Source organism: Panicum virgatum, chromosome 9K (genome assembly GCF_016808335.1).
Source record: "Panicum virgatum strain AP13 chromosome 9K, P.virgatum_v5, whole genome shotgun sequence".
NCBI classification, from domain to species: Eukaryota; Viridiplantae; Streptophyta; class Magnoliopsida; order Poales; family Poaceae; genus Panicum; species Panicum virgatum.
In genome coordinates, this window is record NC_053144.1 from 25380151 (window position 1) to 25407795 (window position 27645).

The following is a 27645-nucleotide window of genomic DNA, read 5'->3' on the forward strand; positions in this document are numbered from 1 at the left end:
ATGTCTATAATAACTTTATCAATCATAAAAATTTACTGGTGAATCGGGAAGACCGCGCTCTGTCCGGGACAAACTACACCCAAATTGCGTTACTTGGAGCATATGGGCCAATATAATGGGTGCAAAATTAACTCCGTCCGTGGTCCTAAAAACAAACTCGGCAGCTTATTGATTGATGTTCAATTGTTCACAGGTGGGAAAAAAAAGGTGGTAATTACTATTTACACATATTCATTTCTTACCCCGAGTGCATGATTGTTTTTTTACATCGTCTAACCAAAGATGGATCCCAGCATATCAAGGATCAAGGTGTTGGCGGCGTCGTTCACATCCTAAGCTTGGAGAATATCTGAATCGGTCGACATGAAAGAAGAGCAACACGGGGCAGCGTCGTCGACTGGTGGGCGATCAATATGTTTCTTTGCTCCCGCCGGCGATCAGCTCGCCGCCCGGTGGGCGCAGTGGCCGTCGTCGCGAGGCGGCTTGACGACTATGATCGGGCAGCTCGCGTGGTGCGCGCAGTAGTCGCTCACGCTCCCCAGGAACGCCCTGCGTGCAGTGTAGACACAGATCGAGAGATCGATGAATAAGCAGATCCAAACCGCCGCGTGTTGCTGGCCACGGGGGCCCCCACGCTCGTTTACCTCTTGATGGCGCCGAGGCCGCGGCTGCCGACGACGAGCAGCCCGGCGCCCATGTCGGCGGCGGCGCGGCACAGCGCCTCCCTGGGCTCCCCTTCCACCACCACCGCCTCCGCGCTCACCTGCAGGCAGGCACTAGTGATCTGCACTTGTGCTGATACGATGAAGAAAAAAGAAAGAAAAGTTACTCTACCAACCCCTCGCTGGTGGCAGATCCGCTTGGCCCTGTCGAGCAAGCCGCGCGCGTTCTCCGCCTGCGCCGCCCGCACCGACTCCACCATCGACGGCGCGCCGTACACCGCCGACCCTGCGCGCGCGGTGCCAAGCAGTAATAAGGCTTACACGTACGACGTCGGGCGTGCACCGACGTGCCGGTGGCTGGCCAGCAAGCGACGATAATTCTAGAGAGAGCAGAGCAGCGGGCAGCACCTGGCCCGACCGGGTACATGACGTGCCGGAGCGGCTCCAGGGCGTGGACGAGCACCAGCTCGGGCCGACGAGGCTCCGCCGCCGGCGGCTGGTCGGCGGCGGCCGGGGACGGGAAGAAGAGGTGGTCGAGCACCCAGGCCAGCGCGTGGCGGCTGAAGTCGCTGTCGTCCACCGCCACCAGCACCTTCATCGCTCCTGCGCTTGCTCGCCCTGTCCCACTGTCTCACACACAGACCCCGCTGGGATAGCTAGTTCGCCCGGCTCGCGAGTCGTGACGCGGTTGTGAAGTTTGCCGACCCGGTGTCGCCGTCGCCGTGGTGATTTGTACCTGTGCCTTGCGAGCGGTGGGCGCCTGGCCTGGGCTGGCTAGCGCGCGCGGGGGACAGACCGACAGAGCGCGCGTGGCAGGTAGTGTTCCGGATCAGAACGGAGCGCGCGCGCGTGGCTGACATGCAGTGCCGAACCGCGCCGCCGCCCCGCCCCGGATGGCCAAGCCCCAGCGCGCCGCCGCCCAGCGCCGCGGTTTTCCCCTGCGCCGCGCCGCGGTTTTCCCGAGCACAACCCTGGCCTCAAGTCCAGCTGTCCGAGACGCCCGGACTCTACTGCCGTACTGACTTGTGCCCTTCTACGCATTTCTTTTTTGCCGCAATTTTTAGCTTGGTGAAAAATTGTTAGTTTTAATACTATAGCATATTTTATTATTACATGTCAAATAATATTTAAATCATGAACTAATTAGACTTAAAAAATTCATGTCGTACTAATTAATTAGACTGTATAATTAATTATTTTTAATTGTATTTAATATTTCATATATATGTCCGAACATTCGACGGTTACTGTAGAAATTTTTTTGGGAACTAAATGGGCAGGCGAAGCAAGAGTCCATTCGGTTGGACCAGCTTGAAATTTCTGTTCGAACACTGTTTCAAGACCTGTTTTAACATTTAACTTGAATCCAACGCCGAGTAGCTGCACCGACTACTCGATCCAAAAAAATCTGAACGAGAATCTTATTCAACTATATGACCGTGCCACCTCTTTCACCAGCAGACGCGCTGCTCGTATTTTTAAATCATTAGATGGGGCACTTTGCAGCGGCTAGCTCATTGACCTTCATTACAAGTTCTCGAGATATCTTCACAAGTTGTTATAAAAAAAAAGAGATATCTTCACGAGTTGGTGAATGTTTGAAACATTCCACGAGTCAAAGGTTAGTGAATGTTTGAATGGAAATGCAGCTGCAGCAGCCACAGCCCACATGATCGAAGTTATAATCAAACTGCGTCTGTAGCAAATTCGCTGTTTTTTCTTCATTACATTATTTGAAACCTACAAGTGATCCCTATCTTGTAAAGTTTGCAATATTCAATCCAGCGATTCATCAAAGAATGTATAGATTCTTTCACATGATGTTGCTAACTAATTGAAAAACATAAATTCTTCCATGTGACGTGGCCACATTTGCAACTAACTTTAGAGGCCTAGGCAGGTTTGAATTAGTTGCTTAATTGCAAATTCAAAGACCTATCTTACCTAATCAATGCACACAATAAGTTTCCAAGATAACATGTTCAAGTTGCCAAGATAAAATAGCGATCGAATCATCGAAGTAGCTATCACATGAACTTGAACACCACAATATTTTTTCCTAGATAATGGACCAGTATAGTAGGCACAAGCAATGGAAGATCACCTAATTGAGTTATTATTGCTGCAATTGATCATAAGATCTCCCGGAGCCTAAAATAATAATTGCAATTAATCCCACCACTCAATTGAATTTGAACACACTATTTGTGATCCACATCCGCGCCTGGCACGAGCTTCGCCTTGAAAAAAAAGTTTCCAAACTTCCAAAAGCGTGGGCAGACACACAAACTTCATGCCAGTTCATCAACACAAGGAAAACACCCAGAAAAGGGTAACATCAAGGGAAAGAGAGAAAAAATCTCTCCATTCACACACAATACAAAAGCGCGGCGGCGGCCTTCTCCCCCCTCCCCCTCTCATTCATATACTATACGGCATGGAGGGGGAGGGCTGGGAGCACCTGGAGGCTCCCAGAGCGACACGTGTCCCAGAGGAAGCCTGACACAGGCCATGGAATTGGCGTCCGGTTGTTTCCCACAATGCCGCGCCTTCGTTCTAAAAAAAAACGCCACGCCTTGCTCCTCTGACCCACCCGCACGCACGGAGCATGGAGCTCGTGCCGCCCGAATCCGGCCGCCACCATGGTAGGGCGCGGGAGGAGGGAGAGGGGGTGGAGGGCTGGCCGCCACAGCCCGCAGAACTGTGCACGGAGCCGCGAGAAGCTGCCGTGGAAGGGAGGGAAGGCAAAGAGGAAGGGGGAGAAGAGAAGAGGGAGGGAGGATTTGGCCGCCGCCATGGCTCGAAGCTTGGCGCGCCTGGATCTGGCCGCCGCCGGAGCTCGCTGCCTCAATCTGTGCCTCACCGGTCGCACCTGCTCGCCGTCGTGTGCAGGGCGGGTGAGCCGGGGAGGTGAGGAGGCCGCGGAGGCAGAGGGAGCTCCCAGATTCGACTACCTCCGGAGCTCGCCGCCTCAATCTGTGCCTCGCCAGCCGCGCCTACTCTCCGGCGCGTGCGGGGCGAGCGAGCCGGGGAGGTGAGGACGAGGCGAAGGCAGAGGAAACACCGCCTCGATCTGTGCCTCACCGGCCGCGCCTGCTCGCCAGTGTGCGCGGGGCGGGCGAGCCGGGGAGGTGAGGAGGCGGCGGAGGTAGATGGTGCTCCCGGATCTGGCCACCGCTGGAGCTCGCCGCCTCGATCTGTGCCTCGCCGGCCGCGCATGCGTGGGCGGGCGGGCGGGCCGGGAGGCAAGGAGGAGCGCGGAGGCGGAGGAAACGAGGCAGAGGCGGCTGGTGTGCTCACTGAAGAGAGAAAGAGAGAGAATGGGGATGGTGTGAGGGAGGCGGGTGGGGGATAAAGGAGAAAAAAATGATAAGCGGGTCCCACTGGTGGTAGCTGATATATAGAGTAGAAGATATAGAGAATGATGGGTGTGGAAAACCTGTATAGAAGAGAGAATCTCGATAACCAGATAGAAATATTTTTTTTTGAAGATAAAAATAGAGCACCACAAGTACGAACAGTCTAAACCTGTCGCCATAGGACGCCACACGAGCCAACTCGTCGCACCGCCCTCTACTTCTATTCCTACTATATACCTATATGTTGCCGTCAACGCATCAACTATTTTCTCTGTATTTTCATTGACTAGTAAACCCTAAACCACCTCATTCCCCAACCAATTTCGCCATGGAAGCGGACGGGGCCTCGCCGCCGCCGCCGCCGTGGGCGCAGAACAAGTCGGCCGCGGCCATGGAGGCGTCGTCGGGCCCGCTCGCCGCCGCGGCCGCCCGCCTCTCCGCCCGCTCGAGGGCGCTCCCCTCGTCCCGCGACTTCCACTTCTACAGCAACTTCCCGGCCTTCAAATCCCCCGTCGGCGCCGCGGCCGCCAAGGCCGACGCCGCGCTCGGCGTGCTGGGCGCGGCCCCGCTCCTCCCGGCGCGGCAGCAGCCGTTCCCGGGGGCCGCCGACCTCGACGACGCGCACGACTGGCTCGTCGCCCTCAACGACGACCTGCTCGAGCGGTTCGGCGCCTCCATGGACGAGTTCAAGGCGCTGAGGGAGAAGGAGGAGGCGTCCGGGCGGAGGGCGGCCCCGGAGGCCGGGGACGGGTTCCAAGTGGTGTACGGGAAGAAGAAGAAGGTGGGCGAGGGGGAGGGAGGCGTTGGAAGAGCTGAGGCCTTCGGGGCCTCCAGCTCCGTGAAGGTGGCCAAGGACAAGGCGCCCGCGCCGGGGACCAAGGCGAAGGTACCCTTCCACATCCGCACCATCCCGCGGCCGCAGGACGTGTACCGCATTGTGGTGGACAACTTGAGCAAGCCGTTCGAGCATGTTTTGCTTGAGCGGAGTGAGGATGGCACCCGTGCCGTGCACCCATTGGTTAGTGTTTTTCGACATAATTTTTGTGAATCACATCAAAGCAAGTCTGCTTCCTTATTTCCTTAGTGTCCTATCTCACCACTGAGTGACAAAAATTGCCTGCTCCTTACTGCCTGTAAATTGCGATTGGTATGGCTAGGGGTGCAAAGAGGCGTGACCCTTAGGTGCATCTCCAACCCTTTTAGTTCAAAATTTTGTACTACATTTCCAAAATAGGATCCCACTTTGGAGAAGTAGTACAAAATTCTGAACTAAGGAGGGTTGGAGGTGCACCTAAGAGATATCAATTTGCACCCCTAGGTATGGCTAATTTGAAGACACAGAAAAGATGTAGAGAACCAGTTTTTTGTTTGGTAGCGTGAGCAGAGAATGTAGGATCAACAGGTTGCATATGCAGCTGATGATGGATTGTGCGAAAGGGCACAGCATGCATATACTAGTTTAGAAAGCAAAACAACATGACTCTGAATTGATCATGCTTTGGTTTTATGGGGACTTGATGAATTACAAGATATTGTTGGTGGAAAAGCAATGAATTCACTCCTGGAGACTTAATGCAGAAAATAAGAGCAGAAAGCCTCTTCAGCATGGTGTAAAAGTTTAGTGTCAGCTTTAGGGAAATATGCAGCTGTCCATGTTCTGCATTTGTACTGTCAAATGTAAAAAACAATTGATTTGCATTTTTACATGTGTATTCTGTATATTCTGTATTTGCAGGAAAAACTCCCCATTGAACAACTAATGGACAGAAATGTTCCTGACAGTGAGCCTGTAAAGCCACCTGCATTAGATGATACCCCTTTTACATTTGTTGAAGATCTGAAAACCTTGGAGGTGCTAGCCACAAAGCTGAAGAGTGCAACTGAATTTGCTGTAAGTGTGCTTATTTCTTATTGATGCCACAAATACATCAATGACTGTGATGACATGATATTCAGGAGTATTCAGTACATACTCTCAGTATGCTTGAGTTCATGCTGTTTACGAGTATTCGGGAGTTGTCAACATACTTATAAGTTCTGGCTATTGAGCATTAATTTCTGTACTGGTGCTATTGTGTACATTAAGTATATGGTGCACTGCAGATGTAACGTGTGAATTATGTTATGTTCAATGTGTCCATCATACCAGCCATCAAATTCAAACAACTTTCCTTAATCATCGGGCCTTTGCGGTCAATTTGGCGGACCCTGGTATAGTTATGTCATATTTGCTGCCAATTCGGGCCTTCCCTTTTCTTTTAATGTGCACAAAGTGGTTAACTTTCTGTTATATTTGTTTCCATGCTAGATTCCTTGGTTTTCTTAGTTAGTTCTACCTTCTTATTACCCAAGATACTTTGGATGAATATCTCCATTTGTTGATGCATCACATGTCCTAGAAGAGATTTCTACTCTCTATTTTAAACTTAATGTTTGGAAATTATCTGAACTAGATATTTTTCTGTGTTGCTTTGTTGCAAAAATTGATTATTTGACTTACTTCTTTTAAAATGGATGTTATGGTCGCGGTTAAGGGAGAAAGAAGGGAGCGTCCACGTTCTGTCAGTTGTGTCGCGTGCGTGCGTTTGAATTTGTAATTGCTGTCAGTTGTAATGTGTGACCTTTATATCGTGTATTGAACATCTAATGGAGGTTATGCTAGAGATCAATTAGATCTCTCGGCGTCCAACTTGTGTCCGTTCCTCTGCTCTCACTCGCCGCCGGCCGCCGGGACGGCATCACGCGCTCGCCGCCGCCGGGAGCCGAGCCCCCGGCCACCCACGTCCCACTCATACTCCCTGCGTCGATCCAGTCACAACAATGGATTCTTTGACATATTGTGCCTCATTTATTAACTGAAGCATTTTGACCCTATGCTCCTACCATTTCAGGTTGATTTGGAACACAACCATTATAGGTCATTTCAGGGTCTGACATGCTTGATGCAGATTTCAACAAGAACAGAGGACTTTATTGTGGACACTCTTAAGCTTCGCAAATATCTCGGCTATTACTTAAGAGATTTTTTCAGAGATCCAACCAAGAGAAAGGTACAGTATTCTCTCTTTCTGTATGTTTGCATTTTATAATATGTCTGAAATTGTAGTTTCTCATTGCTCTTATGACAAATAGGTAATGCATGGCGCAGGTCGTGATATAATATGGCTTCAACGAGACTTCAGCATATATGTGTGCAACCTTTTTGACACAGGCCAGGTATAATGCACATATCATGATTATTGCATATTTATGTCTCGCTTCTGTTTCTTTTTCTTTATATTTTCTGTTGTACTTATTGTTTTAACGTTATGTTAACTGAAGCTTGATTTCTCCACCCAACTTAAAACAGGCTTCAAAGATCTTACAGATGGACCGGAACAGTCTGGAGCATCTTTTGCAGCATTTCTGTGGAGTGACCGCGAACAAAGAGTGCGTGATTTTGTTTACCTCCTTCATGCTTCTAGTTTACAGGTTCCATGTATGGGATCTGTAAAGCGTGACTAAGACATACACTTTCTTGCAACAGGTACCAGGCTGCAGATTGGAGGTTGAGGCCCCTTCCTGATGAAATGATCAAGTACTGTGCCCTTATGCTCCTTGATCCTTTGATCATCATGTTTTATTTCAATATTTCTTTTTATTAATGTTTTACCCCACTCCGGAGAATAGTTTCCAGTTTTCCACCATGTGTATCTCATAGCTGTTGCTGTGTGCAGATATGCTAGAGAAGATACACACTATCTGCTATATATATATGACCTGATGAGATTGAGACTAGTGAAGGAGTCATCAGGTGACAGTGATATGCTTTTAGTGGTAAATTCTTCATTAATGCATTCTCCCTTCTTCCCTATGTAATGTGTAATGTTTAATTTAACCTGACTGCACTGTTCAGTATTTTCTTTACCTAGCTCCCCCTCTCCAAGTTTAGTGTAGAGCATGCAGCTTCGCAGCCCATTGCTGATGTTAGTAGGGTGAACATTTCACTCTTTACTAATTTCTGAGACAAGTGTAGTAGGCTCTCCATTGGGGGTCTATTAAGTTAAGATTCATGCCTTATTGTCTTTACCTGAGTTGCAATCCAGGTACTTGAATAGTCGACTGTGTTTTTATCTTCTTAACTGATTTGGAGCATTGGAGCGCATGCATAATCTCTGGTTCCACTCCTATTGCATACAAATTCACTAAACATACTAACTGGAGCAACTAAACTGATGCGCCTTTCATCACTGCAGGTTTGCAAGCGCAGCAATGAAATTTGCTTGCAACTATATGAGAAGGAGCAGCTGACTGATTCGTCGTATCTACATATACATGGGTTTGTATTAGCATGTTTTAATGCAGCATTATTCAGCAAAAATCTGTTCTACCTTTCATAATCTCAGTTCTTTCAATTACAGGTTGAAAGAAATCGAGCTGGATGCAAGACAGCTGTCAGTTCTTTCTGTAAGTACATAATTCCTCTTAGAGGGCATTATACTGGTGTTTTGACTCTTTTATTTATTTGCAGTATGTTAGTTTGTTAGAAATGAATTCCTAGCTGTCCTGGTGGATGATTTCTTATTGATACCCCACTGTTTAGGCTATGGCTAGTTTTTATAGATCTTAGATATGCTAGCTGGAAGGTCATAATCTGACTTTTTTTGTTAAAGCAATTCCATATTTTCTTCTATACATCTTTGATTAACCAGGGCACAAGAATTCCAGTTTAAACAATTTACTTGTAACAGAAGTTAATGAAATAATTCTATTGCTCTTCATCTTATTTCCTTTTCATTTTTCCATGCAGAGTCTATATCGATGGAGAGATGGCATCGCCCGTGCTGAGGATGAGAGCACTGGCTATATATTACCAAATAAGAGTCTACTTGAGATAGGTTTATTTCTAATCTCAGCTTACTTAGTGTATGGCCTTGCATGCCTTGGCTAACTTCTTTCCTTGCATTTTGGATTTAAAGCAAAGGAGATGCCTGTGACAAATGGGAAGTTAAAAAGAATTGTTAAATCAAAAAATTTTGACCGCCACCTCAACACTGTCATTAACACTATTAGGGATGCCATATCAGCTTCTGTTGCTTTTGAGAGTATAGCAGAGCAACTAAAGAAGGGAAAGCTGGAAGAGGTTTGTTATCCTGATTTTATTTCAATTTATCTTCCACTTCACTATGAAATTCAGTTCAGTCTTCTGGACATCATTTGAAGTGAACATATGGTTTTCTGCAGTTAACAGTGACAAATATGATGAACAGCAGTGAAGATGCTGAAATGATCCCTGTTGTTGATGTTGATAACAATGAAGATGCAATTGATGAATCTGCTGTAGTTTCCACAGTGATTACAAATGTTTGTACTGCTTCTCCCTGTGTGGGAACTGTTACAAGCGGAGCATCTTTTGATAATATGCATTTAGAGGACTTCACGCCTGAAAATGAGAACTTGGGGACTTCGTCAGGGTTTACTGGAGAGGCAGATAAGGGAACATTAAGCAATGGCCAGCAGCAAGTAAGGAGAATCCATTTTACATGTGCGTCTGCTGTATTTCTGGCCTTGTATTCAAATATCTGCATTTTCCAGGTAGTAAAGGCCACTGTTCAAGTATCGAAGAGGACTACAGCTTTTGGTGCTCTGTTTGGAAAACCAGCTGCTGGAAGAAGGCCGAATCTTTTCCAACGGTTTTCAAATGACCAGGTAGTTCATTGCATCTTTTCTCTATGTGGACTGTAGAATTGAATTGTTTTGATGTTGAAGTCTAGCATATAGGGAGATGCAGTTTCAACGATCAGTTTACTGCCTGCCATTGAAATACTACTTAAACATTACTCCCTCTGTTTCATAATAATTGTAACTTTTTCCAAAGTCAAACATTTCTATCTTTGACAATCAGTTCGTACAAATTCATATAGTTTAACGTGTATATATATTATGAAAGTATATCTCGTGGTGAATCTAAAAACATAAATCTTATAATGTTAAAAGTATACAATTTTAGAACTTAATGGTCCAAGATAGAAAGATTTGACTTAAGACAAAGCTAGAATGACAACTATGAAGAATCGAAGGGAGTATTCAAAGTGCATTGCTAGAGTTTTGACACGCATAGTATGTTCAATCCTTTGATGAGCATGCATCTGCACAATCAGTGATACATTGGCTTTATGAAATTTATGTCTTGCCGTGTTCTTGAATCGAAGTTGGCTTTTCCTAGCAGCTTTTGATATGAATGCTTAGTGGCCACAGAGCTATCCTGACTCAATGTTGTATGCATAACAATTGCAGGGTAAGAGTAAGGTGGATAAGATAACATCTTCTGTGGTACTACCTTTCCATAATTTCTCTGGTAGTGTGAAACCTCCATCAGGCAACCTTCCACTGAAAGAACAGGCGCATTCTGAACCAGAAAGCATCCAATACAGTGATCCAGCCTGTCAGACAGAAGACGTGATACAGTTGGACACTGAAACAGATGATCCTCGACCACCAGAAAGTCGTAATGATGATGAACATGAGGAACCCAAAGACATGGAAATGTCCAAGTCCCCTTCAGATGTTCCCTCTGATACTGAGCAAAGATTCCGGTCACTCAACGAAGAGAGAAATGTTCAGCAGAATCAGAGGACACCTCAAGAACCTGAATTTAGATTCCCACTGGTGCCTTTTGACTATGCAGAAGCTAGAAAGAATCTTGTGTCTGGCGAGCCTAAAGCTGAGAGGAAAAAAGACGATGCTGTTGCCAGGCCCATAAATACGGATTCTGGAGATAAGAAGCTAACTTCAAACAAACCAGGCGTTGGAGAGAACGATGGGAATTTCCAGCATCCACGAAGGCGGCAGGCTTTCCCGCCTTCTGGCAATAGAAATCTTACGTATCACTAATAGTTGAGGTGCAGTATAACTACGTATTGTGATGTTCCTTCCAAGATTATAGGTAAAAGAGTACGACAAAATGGGAACACATGTTGTATTCGGGAATATTCTGTGGGTAGAGAGTAGAGACAAATCCTTGGAACTTGTCCATTCACTAGAAGAGGCTGCCACCTGCGTTGTAGTGTCCTAGTCCTAGTGTTGCTAACCTGAACTTATGGTTGACTTTGAGACAATTGTTAAGTAATGCAAAATTTAATATTTGGAACTTGCGAATTCACCAGTGTTTTAGTGGGAATTACGATGTTTCCTGCAAAATTCGTGCCATGTTTTTGCTATAGAATATTTCAGTTTGACTATAAATTATAAGTATTTGGACCCTAAACTCCTCTGCAAAGATGCCTAAATTTGTAAACTTGTTTGATTTACTTTACATTAGGCCAAATCCCCTGTGCATTCATTTGTGCCTGGCTGTATGTCTTCTTTGATCTCCAGATCTAATGTGCTGCCATAAGAGCAGTCAATTCACTTTGCTCGGCTGTCTTGTCACCCAACCAGTCAGTATCCAGCAGTGTTTTTCTCACACCAAATCAGTATCAATCACCAACATCAGTCAGCCAGTAGTACTTTTCTTTCACAACAAATTAGCACTAGCCACAGCCAGCCAGTCGAACAGAGTGAATGTGTGCTCAAACCGATGATTGATATTTTTCTTTCCTCATGGAGCATCATTTTGAATATTGCAACCTGTGATGCTTTTTTAGCGTCAATGTTGTACTGCACACTGTGACTGCCCCCAAGTGAGTTTTGATTTAGGAAAAAGTTCAATTTACTCTCCTCAACTATAGACAAAGTTTTAATAACCCCCTAAATTATAACTTGGTTCATTTTACCCCCTAACCTATGTCATTTAGTTTATTTTACCCCATAACATAATTTATCTTTTTTGTTTCTCCTTACACAAGTTGAATTTTAATTTCAAATTTTGTAGGATAGTAGTGGACATCACAATGCATATTTAGAAAAAGTTTTATAATTTTTCCCATTAGTTTTCATATAATTTTGAACTCCAACGATTAATTTATTATTAAATATCCTAACCTATCAAAGTAATGATAAAAAATTATGATTTATTTTTCTAACATGTGTTATGGTGTGTACTATCATATTGTAAAATTTCAACTTAAAAGTCCACCTAGACATGGAGAAATGAAAAAGACAAATTACAGTTGGGGGTAATTTGAATAAAATGGGATAGTTTGAGGGGTAAAATGAATCAAACAATAGTTTATGGGGTTATCCAGACTTTGGCTATAATTGAGAGGAGTAATTTAGATTTTTTCCTTTGTTTTATGGACGAGGGGAACTGGCTAGTTGTGGCGAACCGACAAAATTAATCCGACTCAAGTGCGTTAACCATTACCATTAAAGATGAAATAATTAACACGCATTTTGAACGGAGAAATCTGACAGTCTGTCGGGTAAAATCCCGATAACATCACTGTATTTCATATCGAAACAACATACCTCACTCGAAGGTGAGCCAGAGATTACAATAGCCATAAATTTTTATACAAACTTCAATGGTAAATGTTATTATAAAGTGAATTTTGAGAATTCAAACAGGGTACCTCATAAATTTGAAAGTAGATAAGTTCTTCAGAGTTTATAAATATTGGAAAAGAAAATGATATCTAGCTACGATATATGACATCATGATGAAGCCCGTACATAACGTCAATCTCACCAAGCATTCCAAAGATTACCTGAAAACAAAATCAAAAGCAAGACTGAGTATACTAATACTCAGCAAGGCTAACCCGACTAAGGGTATATAATATCCCTTTAACTAGACATGCAAGGCTTGTGAGGCTTTGGGTTTTCTTTTGCTGAAAAGCAATAAAGAGTAGGTCTTTAATTTCAAGTTTTAGCTGTCAGATTTTAGTTTTATTTACCATTCTAGGTAAGCACTTATCTATACAAATATGGTAGAGAAATTAATTGCATTCAATAAGATTGAGTATCATAATTGTTCCACTTCTTACTCTATGTGGCAAAGGGATCAAGCAGTCTCAATATCCGCGAGAAACGGACGATTCTGAATCAAATTTCCAACCTTGCAAGGGTAAACCTAACACACACGCTTGGAGCACTGACGAGTCACTCTCAAGCAACCATTTAATTCTCATTCCGGTTCATGGACAGAGCCACTCTCCCCGACTACAGAGAGCCCGACCCTCTCTGCACCCGTAGTTTGTTGCGCAACTTATCATAACTTTTAACATAAATTTAATTTCATATTTCTAAGAGAGAGTGTAAGGTATGTCCATTTGCCGGGCCGATCAGTTACTAGGCTTACCGATACCATATTTACGATATGTGACTAGTACGTTCAAACGCTTAACCACCGCTACCACACACTACGGCCTTATCAAGTTCATCAATACAAACGGACTTCAACAAATCCGTCCATGATCCTTATAGTGATTGCAAGAAAGTAAACAATCAACTCCTATAAAGCTCGCGAGTGACAGACAATCAATCGGCTTTTACCGGTCCTATTAGCATAGCATCTACTCGGACTCAAGGCTAGTATTCAATCAATAGGAACCTAGAATTATGCATCTAAGGTTTTCATTCAACTCCAATACTTAAATGCACAAATAAATAGTAACATTAAATTGTATAATTTAAAATAATAGGATTATGCTCCGAGGCTTGCCTTCAGTGGTGTCTATAAAGTCAGTAGGCTTTAACTCTTCCGAATCGAAGTTCGGGACTTCAGTTAATTCCGCAACATTGGCCTGAGTTTCAGAGAAATCCTCGTCTGGTTCCTGGATGAGCTTGTATGTTCCATCGACTAGCAATATTATTTCTATATGTAATACAGTAGTTGGTATTAGTGAAGTGCTTAAATATAGCTTTCCTTCACTAAAAAGTTGTTATCCAATAAAGTAAACATTTAAGATTAAGCTTAAAAGTATTATTTTACTGGGCAATCGTTTATAGAATAAAAGTAAACACAAATAAATTTCGTAGAAAATCATGGAAAAGGAGTTTTTTATTTTAACTAAATAAACCACAGGAAGGTTTTTAAATGAATCTTTTAAAAAAAAAGTAAAACATAAAGAAAAAAAATTTAAAAGCATGAGTTAAAGTCCACTAATAGGTTTTGAAAATTTTTGTAAAGCTTGACATGCTTCAAAGAACACATGGTTCAAAGTTTATTTATGACTCTAGAATAAAAGATACAAATAAAAAGGTCTATAAACTAATACTATTTTTAAAATTAAATACAAAGAAATTAGCTCAAACCCACAACGTCAAACTTGTAGAGCTAATTACAAGGAAAATAGCAAAATTGGTTTGGCATTTTTTTTTATTTTTCTATAATTTCCTAGGATTTTTCAAAGTTCTCTGAAAAAGAAAAAGGATTTGAACTTTTGCAGAAAGGACCCCGGAATTATTTGAATCCCTTGCAATTGGGTCCATGGGTCGGGTCAGAGGTGGAGAGGGGCGTTGACCGAACGGATTCCGGCGAGGTGATCGCCGGCGGCGAGGGCCAAGGGGCCAGGAAGACTCAGTGAGTCATGGCGCACCTGTAGAGGGGCTTAGTGGTGCGTGGGATGGTCGGAACAGTGTTGTCGGCGGTGGGGCAGTGCACAGCGGCGAGGAAGATCGACGGGGGTGGTGTTCTGGCGAAGGATTGACGGGATGGAGGGGCCAGCTAGCTTCGTGGGACCACGGCGAAGCTATCAAGGGGTTCACGGTAGCCGGGGAATTGCGGTAGCGGCAGATCGACGGCGGTAGAAGCTCGCCGGAGTTGGAAAAAGGGTGCAGTGGTGTGCGCCGGCGAGGAGGGCTCTGCTAGGCTATTTATAGGCCGGAATTGGAAGGGGATGAGTACAAGGAGGGTCTGGGGATCGAGTTTGACAGGAGAGGAGGATGAATTGGCGATGGTACTGGTGTTTCCATGGGCGCCGGCGAGGTGTCGCGGGCAGGGAGCTCGTGGCGGCGTGGCGCGGGGCTATTAGGCCAGCAATGGCGGTTTAGGTGGCGGCAGCGCTCCAGGCGTGGCGCGTGGAGTCGATGGAAGTGCCAAACAGGGGCAGGGGCGGCTTCCCGTGGCGGCGCGTGCGCCGGAGGGGGAAAAACAGAGGCGATGGCTCGACGGCGCGACGTGGCAAGGGAAGGGAGGGCCAGCAGAGGGGAGGGGTGGGGTTCAGGAGGAGCAGGGAGGTCGGTGGAGGTCCAGACCGGCGGCGCGGGCGGCCGGTGGGCAGAGAAACCCGCACCCGCGGCGGCGGCGGCGACCCAACTCCCGGAAGGCTGGAGGTTGAAGAAGGTCAGTAGAGACTTGGTTATAAAAATAGAAAAGTTCAGGGGGCTATCTGTAAACTAAAAAATTTCCCGTCGATTTAGGGCTCAAATGAAAAGTGCCCAAAATGAAAGTTGTTCAGTTTTTTTCAAGACCTACAACTTTCATGTTGTATAAATTTGCACTAGATCAAAGTATTTTGAAATATTTTTAAAAGTTTAAAAGAACTCTATTTAATAAAAGAAAAGTACATTTTGGTAGCAAATTTCAACAAATTTGGGACTTATTTGCAATAAAGTTGCCAAATAATGATTACTAGTGTTATTGCAAGAAGGCCCTTATAAATTTTGAAATTACTTCCTAAGCCAAAACTTTTTGCAAAAAGGGACTTGTAATTTTCCAAAATTATAGAAATACCCTTAATTTTGCATTGAAAGTTTAAACTTGCACACAAAAGCAAATATAACTTTCACACATTATTTTATGTCCTAATGTGATAGACACCTGAGGTGTCACACTAGTGTCTTGCTGAAAAGGGATTAGTACTTAGTCTATAAGACCTTCTTAATGAAAATTTTATCAGCATTAAATATATTGTCATGTCAACATTTTGATGATGTGGCAAAAACCATGTATATATATACAAGCTTTGTGTCTTGCATGTACCTAAAAATAACAAATGAAACTGTGCATTGTAGAGGTGGTTTCATTCAAGATTTCATCTAGTTCTATATGACATGATAGAACTGAAAATAGTGAAGCGAAGTTTAGCACTGAGAATGATCTAAGTGACCCGTGTCTATATTTTTGAAATATAAAAAATGGCATACTGGAAACTGGGTGCGTGCGTGGAAAAAGAAAACTAGCCGTAAAGAGAGAAGTAGCCGGCCGAGGGGGGAGGTGAAACCGAGGAAGTCAATGGCTCAATGCCCGTACTTCCACATGGGGAGCAGGTCAAGAACCTCTTGCTCTTGACGCTAGCGCGATCTAATTAGGAGTTCAACCTGACAATCTCTCGAGTTCTTGATCTGCTCTTCTCCCCGCCGCACCCGTTCTCCTTGGGCCTTGGGTGATCAAGGCATGGGAGGCCCCTCCTGGCCGGACTTGCAGTGCCTGCTGCGGCGGAAGCCGGCGGCCGCGAGCTCCGCCGGCCGCGCCGAGGCTGCCGATGGGGGCGGCGGACAGCACCTCGCCAAGACGCTTACCATTCCCCACCTCGCCGCCATCGGTACCCGCCCCATTCGTCTCTCACCTGGCCTTCCCATGGCTAATCAGGAGTAGAGTAGCTAATCCAATCATATTTCGTCACATTACATTTTAGCCATCTGTAGAATACTACTACAGTACTACTTAGTTCCTTTTTTTTTTGTGTGTGCTACATAACTCTAAGAGGACCATGACCTGAATATTGTAAGTTTAATTTGCCACCTCATGAGTTAGCTGACTGCTGCTGCATTTCTCGCGAAGCTGCTATTAAGGTAGCTGAAAGTGTCGCATTTAGCATTGTAATCAAATGGCGATTGCTGATACAAATCTTGCTATTCCTTTCTGAACAACACGAGAACGTATAATCACACCACGGCATGGAAATACCTGACATGTGATGTGATATATCACTCACACAAAACTTGGGCCACAATAGTAAACAGAACTGGCAAGAACGCCTGCATGTTTCCTAGTGTCCACAACAACTCTGAAGTGTGTTTTGGGGGTCCAGAGTTTCTGTGAACTTGGTCTCTGCTGTGCTGCTTCCTTTGCCTCCACTGAATCTACTTCAAGTTCCAGGCATTGCAACATATGCCAGTATCGATGTCTCACTTCCAGTGGTGATTAGGTGTTGGTTCGACGATTGGCGCTGGCATCTACGTCCTTGTTGGAACTGTGGCCCGTGAGCACACAGGACCAGGTCTGACGGTGTCCTTTCTGATAGCCGGCGTCGCTGCAGCCCTTTCAGCTTTGTGCTATGCTGAGCTCTCCTGCTGTTTCCCTTCGGCAGGGAGTGCCTACCACTACTCCTACATCTGCATTGGAGAGAGGTACATGTACAAATGCACACTTGCATTCGGTCTATGTTATTTTCCTCTCTTAGTCTCTCTGTATATGTTTGCCTTACCTACTTGGTGCATGAGCATCCATCGTAAGGTGGAACTATGGTTTCTTGCTTACCTTTGCTTTGTTCTTCGTCTTCAATTGCGGAAAATTATGGTTAGTGTTGCTTGGCTGATTGGGTGGGCCTTGATCCTTGAGTACACGATAGGGGGATCATCAGTGGCACGCGGCATATCACCAAACTTGGTAATGTTGTCTATTAAGTCCTCTCTTTAGATAAGTGAACTTTTCATAATCAGGCCTTTTTTTTCAGGCTTTATTTTTTGGTGGCCAAGATAAGTTGCCCTTCTTTCTAGCACAAGTCCATGTTAAAGGGCTAGACACCCCAGTTGACCCTTGTGCTGCTATTCTTGTCCTGATAGTTACTGCATTACTGTGTCTGGGAATTAAAGAGGTATTAGCACAGAGCCCACACCTTGTTTCAGAAATTTTTATTCTCTTTTATAATTACTAAAATAATTATCCCCGTAAATGGCGTTACAATATTATAGACTCAATAATGTTGAAAGTTTCTTTATGGTAGAAATAGATTATGGTGTGAATGATAGAATCTACACTATTTTATTTTCTACTAGTGACTTTCTCTTCGGCCATCATTTCTGCTCTGCTTATGCTTGGTTTTCTGAGTTCAAGAATTGTGGCTACTTTCAAGATTTAACTTACAATTTCAGTCTTAAAGTATGAGTTATGTCCTGACCAGAGCTCATTTGTGGAAGGCATCATCACCACTGCAAACATCATAGTCATGCTCTTTGTTATCTGTGCTGGTGGATGGTTAGGATTCAGGAATGGCTGGGTCGGTTATAAAGGGCCAGAAGGGTAAAGTTAAATTTCTTTCTTCATATAATCAAAATGAACACTTTGACCTACCAAATTGGATTTTGAAACTTTTAACTTGCTTGGCTGGCATACAGTTACTTCCCTAATGGTGTTGGTGGAGTCATTTCTGGATCGGCAACCCTCTTCTTCGCGTTCATTGGCTTCGACACAGTAGCTAGCACGGCTGAGGAGGTCAGCTTGCATTCCTCATGTACTGAATTCTATTTGTGTTCTTCTGAATTTCACTACACTTTCAGTGCAATGGCACGATCACTTTAATTTGGTTGGGCTAAGTGATTTCCAGGTGAAGAATCCTCAGCGCGATCTTCCACTGGGGATGGGCCTGACACTGTCCCTGTGCTGCTTCCTCTACATGATGGTCTCTGCTGTTGTGGTTGGTCTGGTTCCCTATCACGCGATTGATCCTAACACTCCTATTTCTTCTGCGTTTGGGCAATACGGGATGCAGTGGGCAGAGTAAGTTCCAGATTCCCTTCCAGCTGAAATGCTGAAATAATCCAGCTGAGATGGAGATTATTTGCATCGTTTGTCTAGTCTATGTCAGTCATTGAACAATTTTTACCCCATTGAAATGTAGGTATGTTGTTTCCAGTGGGGCTGTTCTTGCCCTCGTAGCATCCTTGATAGGCGGTATTCTTCCCCAGGTATGCGTCTCAGAATTGAGAACTCAAGCATTGTTGAGCTCACTTTTGATTTCAGTAGTTTCCTACTTTCTATGAGGAATGATATGCGTTATGTGACTTAGAAATTCGAAAAAAAAACTACTGTTTTGAAACATGTTGCAGTTAAATGTAATACGTTATACGTGATGATTCAATATGTAAGAAGACATGCACGATTGATATATTTACCTATCTTGAGGGGAAGTTTGTTGTAATAGGTGCGATTATTAGGGACCCTCTGACAAATTCAGTTAAATAAAGAGCGGTGTGTGGTCAGAGAAGGCTACCCTCCGATTTCCCCAAATAAACAAACACAAAAACAAAATAATCAATAAGTTTATTTGTGGTAGGAATGTAGCAGCTCATTATATATTCCATTTGAGGAAGAAATGTTTATCCAAAATTAAACCATGATTAGCTGATCCTTATTGTTTACATGACACTTTTGGTCAGCCAAGAATTATAATGGCTATGGCTAGAGATGGATTGCTTCCGCCCCTGTTCTCAGCTGTTAATCGACAAACTCAAGTGCCAATGTTGAGCACAATTTTGACAGGGACGTGTGCTGCTATCCTGGCTTTTTTCATGGACGTCTCCCAATTGGCAGGGATGGTAATATGCTAATTATCATGTAAAATGGTAGCATTGCTGGATGCAGATATATTCCAGGTGATAATAGTTTCTTGATCTGTTTGTTCAGGTAAGCGTGGGAACCTTATTGGCATTTACTACGGTTGCCATTTCTGTTTTAGTAGTAAGATATGCTCCTCCATATGAGATGCCAATGGAAGTGGCTCTTGCAGGAACACCTGAGACATTAACTTCATGCTCTGGGCACTCAGAACAGGATGAGCAAAATTTGGAAGATCCTTTTGGCAATGGTAATGAGAAGATTGGTTTTCTCTTGACTGTTAAGTCAAGTTATAGCAGGAATTCTGTTTGCCAGTTTTAGCTTGCATTCACAAATCACACTGTAATGAGGTCTGGCTGACAAGTTAGCTCCACCTTGTTCTCCACCTTGTTGATATCTTCGTTTTATTATTATTTGTGTTTTGCATATGAAATGCTTGCAAGATATCTCCACCAGAAGACCATTACTTCAGATATCACATTCCTAGTTTTACATTCATGACTACTGAGATAATTTGTTTTCTGACTTTTTTCCTTTCTTTATCTGGAATTGGTTCAAAAAGCACCTGCTGTCAGTGAGATAGTCAGCAAAGCAAGGCGACAGAAAGCCATGAGAAGCATAGTATTGATATGCCTTGGGGCCATCATCTTCATTTCTGCGGTTTCTCTCTCCTCTTTGCCATTGTAAGTGATAGGTCACCACCACCTGTATCTCAGTGGGCACCATTTCAAATATCTGGTTCTATAATGTGCAAACAAAGTAATTGGATACTGTTCCTGGGACCGAAGAGCACAACCAGAATTGCATCATCATCATCATCATCATCGCTATTGCTATTTTTTGGGCAATTAAAAAAGCAACATCATCTGATCCTGTTTTGTTTTCCGTAGTTATGTGCGAATGACTGCATGCACCATAGGCGGGCCGCTACTGTTGAGTTCTTCCATTGTGCTTTTGTGCATTGGACAAGATAAGAGCTCTTTGGGACAAACTGGAGGTATAAGCTCGGGGACATGGACATTAGCAGTTCTGCAAACTTGGTGAAATTTGAGTGAGAAATCCAGTGCAATTCAGTACAATCTCAAATTGCCTCTTTGTTTGTCCTAGGCTTCATGTGCCCATTGGTTCCATTCCTTCCAATTTGTTGCATCATCGTCAACGCATACCTGCTTATGAACCTTGGGTAAGAAATATGGGTTATAGCCACTTTTTTTTTTGTTTATCGTTTATGCTTTTACAATTTGTGCAGCCTGCTATTTTCTGAAAGATATGCAGATTTCATAAGACAGTCAGTTTGATCAAGCAACACATAATTCTATTGAGCTAATCTGCAGTTTTATGAAACCAGACGAAATTTAGCGACTTACTTTACAGATATCAAGATATCAGAATTTCTAGATAGCTACCTACGCTTTGTAGGAATCCCGAAGGTAATCTTGACCTCACGTTTCAACTCAAATGATTGCAGGAGTCACACATGGATTCGTGTTTCCATATGGATGGCGGCTGGCGCGCTCATATACCTCTTCTACGGCCTGAAACACAGTTCATTAGCAGGCATGGCCTACCATCGCATATCGCATTCGTAGTTCAACGTTGGGTTTGGGTAGACTTCTTTTGCATTTCTACAGCAGAGAAATGAGCCCAGGAGATTTGAAGAAGGAACAGGAGAAGCTCTGAAAGTCTGAACCCTTACGAGCGAAGACAGGCACATGTAGGGAAGAGGCATTGTACAGTCTCGTATGGGCTTGTTTTTTTTTTTCTCTGGCAATTTCACAAACTACTGGGAAAGCTACCACTGTAAATTTCTGATTCTTTTGGTACAAGGGGGGAAATTACAGGAGGCATTCATTAGTTGATAAAGGCTTGTTGGGCTCCAACTGTAGCCTACCTTAACTTTCTTGGGACTAATAAAGGCTTTGTTGTTGTAGCAGCTCCTGTGCATGCATCTTATATTAGTCTCTTTTTTTCAGAAGGAAATTAAATTGTGCGTATGCTTTTTTTTCTATTTTTTTAGTTCTTTAGACGATTTTTCGAGTGATAGGGAATTGTGCTCGGGTAGTTCTCCTGGGCCCATAATCACAGGAGGTGGAGGTCCAAAATGGGCCGGGTCGAAACTTGTTGTGGGTTTAGCTTGGCCTGCTTCTCCTCTCCTCTTCTTATCCCTCTCCTGCTTATCCAACGCACCCATTCCACTCCGTCCGTCCATCCATCCGCCATGGCGACCGCCACGCTGCTGAGCTCCGCCTTCGCCATGCCCGCCGCCGCCCGGAGGGCCTCCTCCTCCTCTTCCTCCACCTCCCTGGGCTTCGCCACGTCGCAGCTCGCCGGCCTCTCCCTCTCCGCCGCCGCGCCCGCTTCAACCGCGGCGGCCCCCCTCCTCAAGAGGCCGATCCAGCCCATCGTCGCGCGTACGTCTTCGATTCGCTTTGCTTTGTTGCCTTGTTCGTCTCCTTCCGTTACTGTCAGCGAATCTTCAGCTGGCCGGGTTGCTCCGTTCTTCTCTGCTGGTCGATTCAGCTAGTTCACCAGTGGCACTGTTCATCCCCAGCCGCTCCGTCCATTTCAATTTCAATCCTATTAGCAAAAAGTTCCCATCCATCGGTTCTGACCTGCATCTGTGCAACAAGCGGATAATTATCAGGGTATAATAATTGCTGTGTTGTGCGATTGACGAAATGATGAGGTCATCTCCGTGTGTTTTCCCGTGCAGGCCGGGTGTGCCCCTTCACTGACAAGAAGACGAACCGGGCGAACAAGGTGTCCTTCTCCAACCACAAGACCAAGAAGCAGCAGTTCGTGAACCTGCAGTACAAGAAGCTGTGGTGGGAGGCCGGCAAGCGCTTCGTCAAGCTGCGCCTCTCCACCAAGGCCCTCAAGACCATCGAGAAGCACGGCCTCGACGCCGTCGCGCGCAAGGCCGGCATCGACCTCAACAAGAAGTGAGCCGAGCTTGAGTAGTCGAGCCGGTGGCGGCGGTATGGTCAGGCCGAGCAATCTCGCGAACCGATGCCACTAGCTTAGTCTCGTCTGTCTCAATTTCTGCTGCTGCTGCTGCTCATTCAGTCATACAGTATTTTTCCTTTCCTCCCTAATTTGATTTGCATCCAACCAATGTAGGCACATCGAGGTTGCATATATTTTTATTCTGTGGAAAGAGTTGATGTTTCTTCCTCTTGATCAATCTTCTCTCCATTTCGTAATTGTGATTGACTGGCAGAAAGTTAACTGACCTCATCTGATCATCTGGCCGCCAGTGAAATAGAAGCTGAATGGGTTTTCAGTTAGTTTGTTAAGCATCCTGTCCTGCACTTGTTTGCAGTTTGCCTCCTATACCTTCCATTCCATTCCACACCATCATGCATTGCATCACATACATTCTGGTTGCCTCCTGCATCTGTTCGGCTGGCTGTGGACTTGAGAGGGTGAGAAGAAATCCTGTGCCCCATGCATTAGTTAGTTGAGGTGTAAGAAAGGGAATGCCCGCTCATGGAAAAATAGTACTACAACTGAACTCAAGCAGAAAAAAGAACAGTCCCAACTGTCTAATTTAGATATTTAATCTCTAGCTTCCCTCTAAAGTAGGTTGTATGGGGAAAAGGGTCTTCGCAACAGGTTTTATTTGTGTTCTGATCATCTCGTGATGTGCAAGTGGCAGAGGAGTGCTTGCTTGCTCTGGAACCCGTCGGCCTCGATTGCGTGTCCAACAGAAGAGGAAGAAAACGTGTGAAGCGGCGTAACGAGCTCGACGCCGTAACGAGAGAGAGTGGAGCGCACTCCGTTTCGGGACAACGATCGCATGGCTCGATTGATGAATATCGAACAAGTTTCTCTATTCCAGAAGAAAAATGTCGGTTGGTCCATCCATTTTGCTCCAACCGACCGGCCAAAGCGTTCGCCTGTGCCAAAGCATTCGCCGCACGCGTTTCCTTTCTTGCCTGTCGTCGGCAACTTCTTCTGAAGATACGCCATTGATGTCATGTGCTGATTGCTCAAGGAGCTGGGCAACCAAGATGAAGTCCATATAGTGTTGTAAGGACTTAAGGTTGTACCAAAGCAACCACCAGGCTATGGAATTCTATCCTCAAAACTTTAAAAGTTATGGCCAGCAGATCGGGCACACCAAGATTCATATGAAATATTTCGACTACAATTTTTTTCAAGAGGAAAAGAAAATTGGAACTCGTGAAATTTGTTTCTCGGAAGAGCGTAGGAGCAATGATGATGTAACTGAAATCTACAAGTGTCGTTGCAGCATAAAATACGTCAAGATCTGAAACATTGCGTGTTTGTACAGATAAATTCATCAGCCAGTTGTATCTTGTACACAGTGTTTGATGTTCGTTTTCTGACACGAGAGAGTGAAGTACACAAGCTGAATGTTAGCTCTGTGAGACTGTGAATGACCTCCTCGCTAATATAATCAGCAGATAACCTGTAGTAGAATTCCTGAAAATTTCACCTCAGAAAATTTTAGGGTCCTTCCGAACCAAAATTGCCTGTAATTCATGTCGTTGTCCCTTTCGCTATACATGTCATGTTTGATCAGAATCAGTCCACCCTGTGAATAAAAAGCCCAAAACAAATTTCTTTCACCTACACTGCCTTCTCCTGAGATTCCCCGGGGCCAGCGCCTTGCCCAGCAGCACCTTGAGCCGGCGCGCCCCGGCGCCGGCCCTGACGGCCCCCTTCCTCCGGGGCTCCTGCGGGTTGCCGCACAGCGCCGCCGCGCCGCCGTCCCCGTCCCCGTCCCCGGCGCACCACCCGCCGTAGGCGAACTGGCCGGGCCCGCGCCGGCGCAGGATGTCGCGGTCGATCCGGTCCAGCACCGGGTCGCCCTCCCGGAACTTGCGCGCGAAGGGGGCGCCGCTGAGCAGCATCCGGCGGTAGTCCCTGGCGGTGAGGTGCAGCGGGTGCTGCTTGGGCGGGTTGTCCCAGCGGATGAAGTGCAGGTCGTGGTTGACGGTGGCGTTGCGGAACCGCAGCGAGTTGCAGGCCACCGTCTGGAAGTAGAACTCCGGCGAGGAGACGATGTTGGCGTGGTACAGCAGGAGGGTCCGGGGGAGGTTGTCCCACCCCATCGTCACGTACTCGGCGAAGGGACGCGACAGCATCGTCCACGCGGACCCTGCGGAGTGAGACAGTGAGTGAGCTTGCTGATCAGCCACACCGATTCATCAGCTTTGCAGGCGAGTTCAGAACATGTTCATATTTTCTGAGACGAGGAATGATATGATTCTGAACTTCAAGAAGCTTTTTACGATCTACAGGAAAAAAAATAAACACTTGGGAGAAGAGGTATCCAATGCTACTCCGAGATGTTGGTTTCTCTGAAATTGGCATTAGAACCGTCTGGAGATTCCGGCAAGATGTCAGGCACCATGTCGGCATTCCTGCCGTTTCTTGGAAGCAAGCCCCTCGCAAAAGAAAACCAAGATCGAAGCAAGCAGCTTTGCTTCGTCATTGGGAACTGCCGACGCAGCGGCACGATCGCCGGCTGGACTTGCGAGCTCCAAGGCATAAACAAACCACGATCGCCGCTGGCTCAGATCTGGCGGAATAATCAACTCCGGGCGGTTAGCTAAGATCCGTACGCGAACCGCGCCACCTCACCTGCCCCGTGCCTCCATTAGCTAGATGCCGTTCCAGATAAACTTGTTTTTTTGTGCCGGAATTCGTTGTCACGGAGGAGGATGATCACATGAACTGCTAATCACCGCGACGCCCTGGCCCCTTGTGTGTGACTTTGAAGGATATACTACCAATTACCAAGAGCAACCACCGGCAGTGGCATCATCCGTGTGACACCACACCAGAGCCCATAGAGGTCGCCGGAGGGTACGGAGCCGTATCGTCCCATCAACAACCGGCTTGACCAAAGATGCCTGTCCTCTCCTCAATCGGTGGCCAGCACGCACGCCTACCCGTTGTGTAGCGCACGCCACGGCAGCTGGAGGCACTAGAAGCTTTCCTTCCTAGCTTGGTGTGGAGTGGAAGAAGGAAGATGATGGCACTGAACGCAACGCACCTGTGTAGAGCTTGAAGGCCGTGGGCAACCTCCGGAGGTTGGTGGTGATGTTCTCCGGCCGGATGAGCTCCGCCCGCCCGTCCTCGTACAGCGCCGTGTCCAGGATCACCGGCCGCGCCCGCTTCTTTCTGCAGAGCTACCATCAGTTTCCCCTGTCAAACGCCTTCAGTTTTTTTTTTCTCCCCACAAGATAAAAAGAGGTTCTTCCAAAATGTCTCAAAGCAAGCATTCAGTGTCGATCAAATCGAAAAGCAGGCAACTGTTAGGACTAGAGGATTGATGATGACCATTGCATTCGTAGTACAACTCTCGGGTTGCAGAACAGAGAGAACTGCTACTAGATAGCATAAGAGTTCTTACATCTTCCAGCCGAGGTGGCTGGTGTGCTGGATGAAGTTGAGGTCCCTGGGCAGCCCGGCGAAGGCCTCCATCATGTCTGCAAGCAAGCAAGCTTCCTGAGCTCATTAGATGGATGAACCAGCAGCTTGTTATACAATCCAATCCGAACAGGCACAAGAATTACCGTACCGTCCTGGGTGACGAGCGGGTAGTCGGACGCGCTGAGGTTGACGAACCAGTCCCAGCGGCGGCGCAGGCGGAGCAGCAGCGCGACGGCGTGCAGCGTGGTGGTGAGCATGGTGGGGCCCCGGTAGGTGACGAGGTTGGGGCGGCCAACGACCCAGACGTTGCCCGCGCGCGCGTACACGGCCCGCGCCGACACGAGCTCCGCCAGGCGGCGGTGCTCCCCCGCGGGGGCCTCCCGGTCTAGGTGCAGCAGGTAGGTGTTGGCCGGGTGGTAGAGCGCCGCCAGCAGCCGCGCCGCGCGGGCCGCGTCCCCCGACGCCGCCGAGATCAGGTACGCGAACGAGACCGGGTACCGCTGGTCCTGCTGCTCCTGCTGGAGGTCGCCGGCGGCGGGGGACGAGAGGAGGAAGCTGGGCCCCCGCGCGCCGCCCGTCCGGAGGAGGAGCGACGGGAGGAGGAGGATGGAGGCGACGAGGAGCGCCGTGAAGGCCGCGGAGAGCAGCAGCAGCACCCGCGGCCCGCGGCCCGGCCCCATCAGCCGCGCCCGCAGCGCCATGTGCGCATCAATCCCGCTCTCGCCGCCGCTTTCCCTCCCCCCACCCCACCTACCTACCAACCAATCAGGCTCTTGGCCCTCTCGGTCAATCGATCAGTCCGTGGAAGGGAATGGATTGGATTGCTCGCGCGGCGTTGCTTGCTTGCTTGTAGTGAGAGAGTGTGTCAATGGCGAGCCGTACTGTGAGGCTGGCCGAGATCTATCTACCACCTGGGAGCAGAGAGCAGCAGTGGAGGAGGAGGGAGTGGCGGGGGGCGCTTGGCTTCGACCATTCGGGACAAGTAAAAGGCAAGGCCGGGGAGGGGGAGTAGAGGTAGAGTAGGAGGGAGGGAGGTCGCTGTCTCGGGACTTGGGAGGAGGATGGTGAATGGGTGGCACTTCTCCTCCGGACATGCTGTAAAAAATTACCACCCCTGGTTGCTGATTAGCGAGGGATTGGGATCTCGCGGGTCCGCTTTGCACTCCGCACTGCACTGGCATTTCTTTTCTTGCTGCTATTCTATTCAGAGTGCTTGCTGCCGCCGATCACATTTCGCACCGGATGCTGTCCATGTCCCACTACTGGACTGCTTTCGTGCTTGCCTTTACTTGTGCTTTTACGTGTTTGCATTTGATCAATAATTCCCGACCGTTCTTGGAAGGGAAAAAAAACTCGAGGCGACAAAAAAAAAAAGGAAAACCTGCAGGCTGCAGGTGCACGTATCACCGGGAGTCCGGGACATGGACAGGGCACTCGACGGTGGTTCGTTTGGAGGTCGCCTGCCTCCTCGATCGTGGGCCTGGCTGAGATATTCAGTGTCAGTGCGAATTTTATGGGCATAATTATTTAAATTGAAAACTAGATAACTATAGCGGTGTCAGATGAGTTTTAGATGAGTTTTATGGTGATAAAATTCTTCTCACATCTCATAAAACTATATTTTTCTCTCTTTTTGTCATGTCAGTAAAATTAATGATATTTAGTGTCATGAAACTCTACATAAAACTTCCACCGAAATTGTGCTCAGTGCGCAACACCTCATCTGACGGGATCTCGTCAACCTGTCTATCCATAGCATCACCGGTGTCTTGCGACTCTTAATACTTGGCTGACT

At 46.5% G+C, this 27645-nt stretch overlaps 5 protein-coding genes across 8 annotated transcripts; 3 read left to right on the forward strand and 2 right to left on the reverse strand.

The window, feature by feature from the left end:
* Positions 1–140: 140 nt before the first annotated feature.
* LOC120650967 (universal stress protein YxiE-like) lies at positions 141–1524 on the reverse strand. 2 transcript variants are annotated; one of them, XM_039928285.1, is made up of 4 exons: positions 1071–1511; positions 839–948; positions 645–763; positions 141–549 (listed from the first exon to the last, which is right to left on the reverse strand). In XM_039928285.1, exons 1-4 carry the CDS (start codon positions 1258–1260, stop codon positions 438–440), a joined length of 531 nt encoding a protein of 176 aa, XP_039784219.1. In that variant the 5' UTR covers positions 1261–1511; the 3' UTR covers positions 141–437. The 2 variants fall into 2 exon arrangements, with proteins under 2 accessions (XP_039784219.1, XP_039784218.1); XM_039928284.1 differs by having other exon boundaries at positions 645–948; positions 1071–1524.
* Positions 1525–4317: 2793 nt separating this feature from the next.
* LOC120650969 (protein RRP6-like 2) lies at positions 4318–11162 on the forward strand. 2 transcript variants are annotated; one of them, XM_039928287.1, is made up of 14 exons: positions 4320–5039; positions 5757–5912; positions 6913–7071; positions 7154–7237; positions 7371–7450; positions 7548–7598; positions 7738–7837; positions 8257–8339; positions 8422–8467; positions 8811–8898; positions 8980–9143; positions 9245–9523; positions 9596–9709; positions 10298–11162. In XM_039928287.1, exons 1-14 carry the CDS (start codon positions 4350–4352, stop codon positions 10892–10894), a joined length of 2691 nt encoding a protein of 896 aa, XP_039784221.1. In that variant the 5' UTR covers positions 4320–4349; the 3' UTR covers positions 10895–11162. The 2 variants fall into 2 exon arrangements, with proteins under 2 accessions (XP_039784220.1, XP_039784221.1); XM_039928286.1 differs by having other exon boundaries at positions 4318–5039; positions 9245–9709.
* A 4919-nt stretch (positions 11163–16081) lies between these two features.
* On the forward strand, positions 16082–22619 carry LOC120650970 (cationic amino acid transporter 3, mitochondrial-like). Its single transcript, XM_039928288.1, has 15 exons — positions 16082–16428; positions 17035–17236; positions 17411–17495; positions 17563–17703; positions 18010–18128; positions 18224–18320; positions 18433–18605; positions 18727–18793; positions 19265–19423; positions 19512–19692; positions 20005–20125; positions 20333–20439; positions 20550–20625; positions 20911–21853; positions 22156–22619. The coding sequence occupies exons 1-14, from the start codon at positions 16281–16283 to the stop codon at positions 21029–21031; spliced, it is 1797 nt and encodes a 598-aa protein (XP_039784222.1). The 5' UTR covers positions 16082–16280; the 3' UTR covers positions 21032–21853; positions 22156–22619.
* On the forward strand, positions 21609–22626 carry LOC120650972 (50S ribosomal protein L28, chloroplastic-like). The gene is made up of 2 exons (XM_039928291.1): positions 21609–21853; positions 22156–22626. The coding sequence occupies exons 1-2, from the start codon at positions 21661–21663 to the stop codon at positions 22386–22388; spliced, it is 426 nt and encodes a 141-aa protein (XP_039784225.1). The 5' UTR covers positions 21609–21660; the 3' UTR covers positions 22389–22626.
* A 1236-nt stretch (positions 22627–23862) lies between these two features.
* Positions 23863–26840, reverse strand: LOC120650971 (beta-glucuronosyltransferase GlcAT14A-like). Of its 2 annotated transcripts, none has more exons than XM_039928289.1 (4): positions 25999–26840; positions 25831–25921; positions 25471–25598; positions 23863–24570 (listed from the first exon to the last, which is right to left on the reverse strand). In XM_039928289.1, exons 1-4 carry the CDS (start codon positions 26549–26551, stop codon positions 24035–24037), a joined length of 1308 nt encoding a protein of 435 aa, XP_039784223.1. In that variant the 5' UTR covers positions 26552–26840; the 3' UTR covers positions 23863–24034. The 2 variants fall into 2 exon arrangements, with proteins under 2 accessions (XP_039784223.1, XP_039784224.1); XM_039928290.1 differs by having other exon boundaries at positions 25831–25906; positions 25999–26838.
* Positions 26841–27645: the final 805 nt, after the last annotated feature.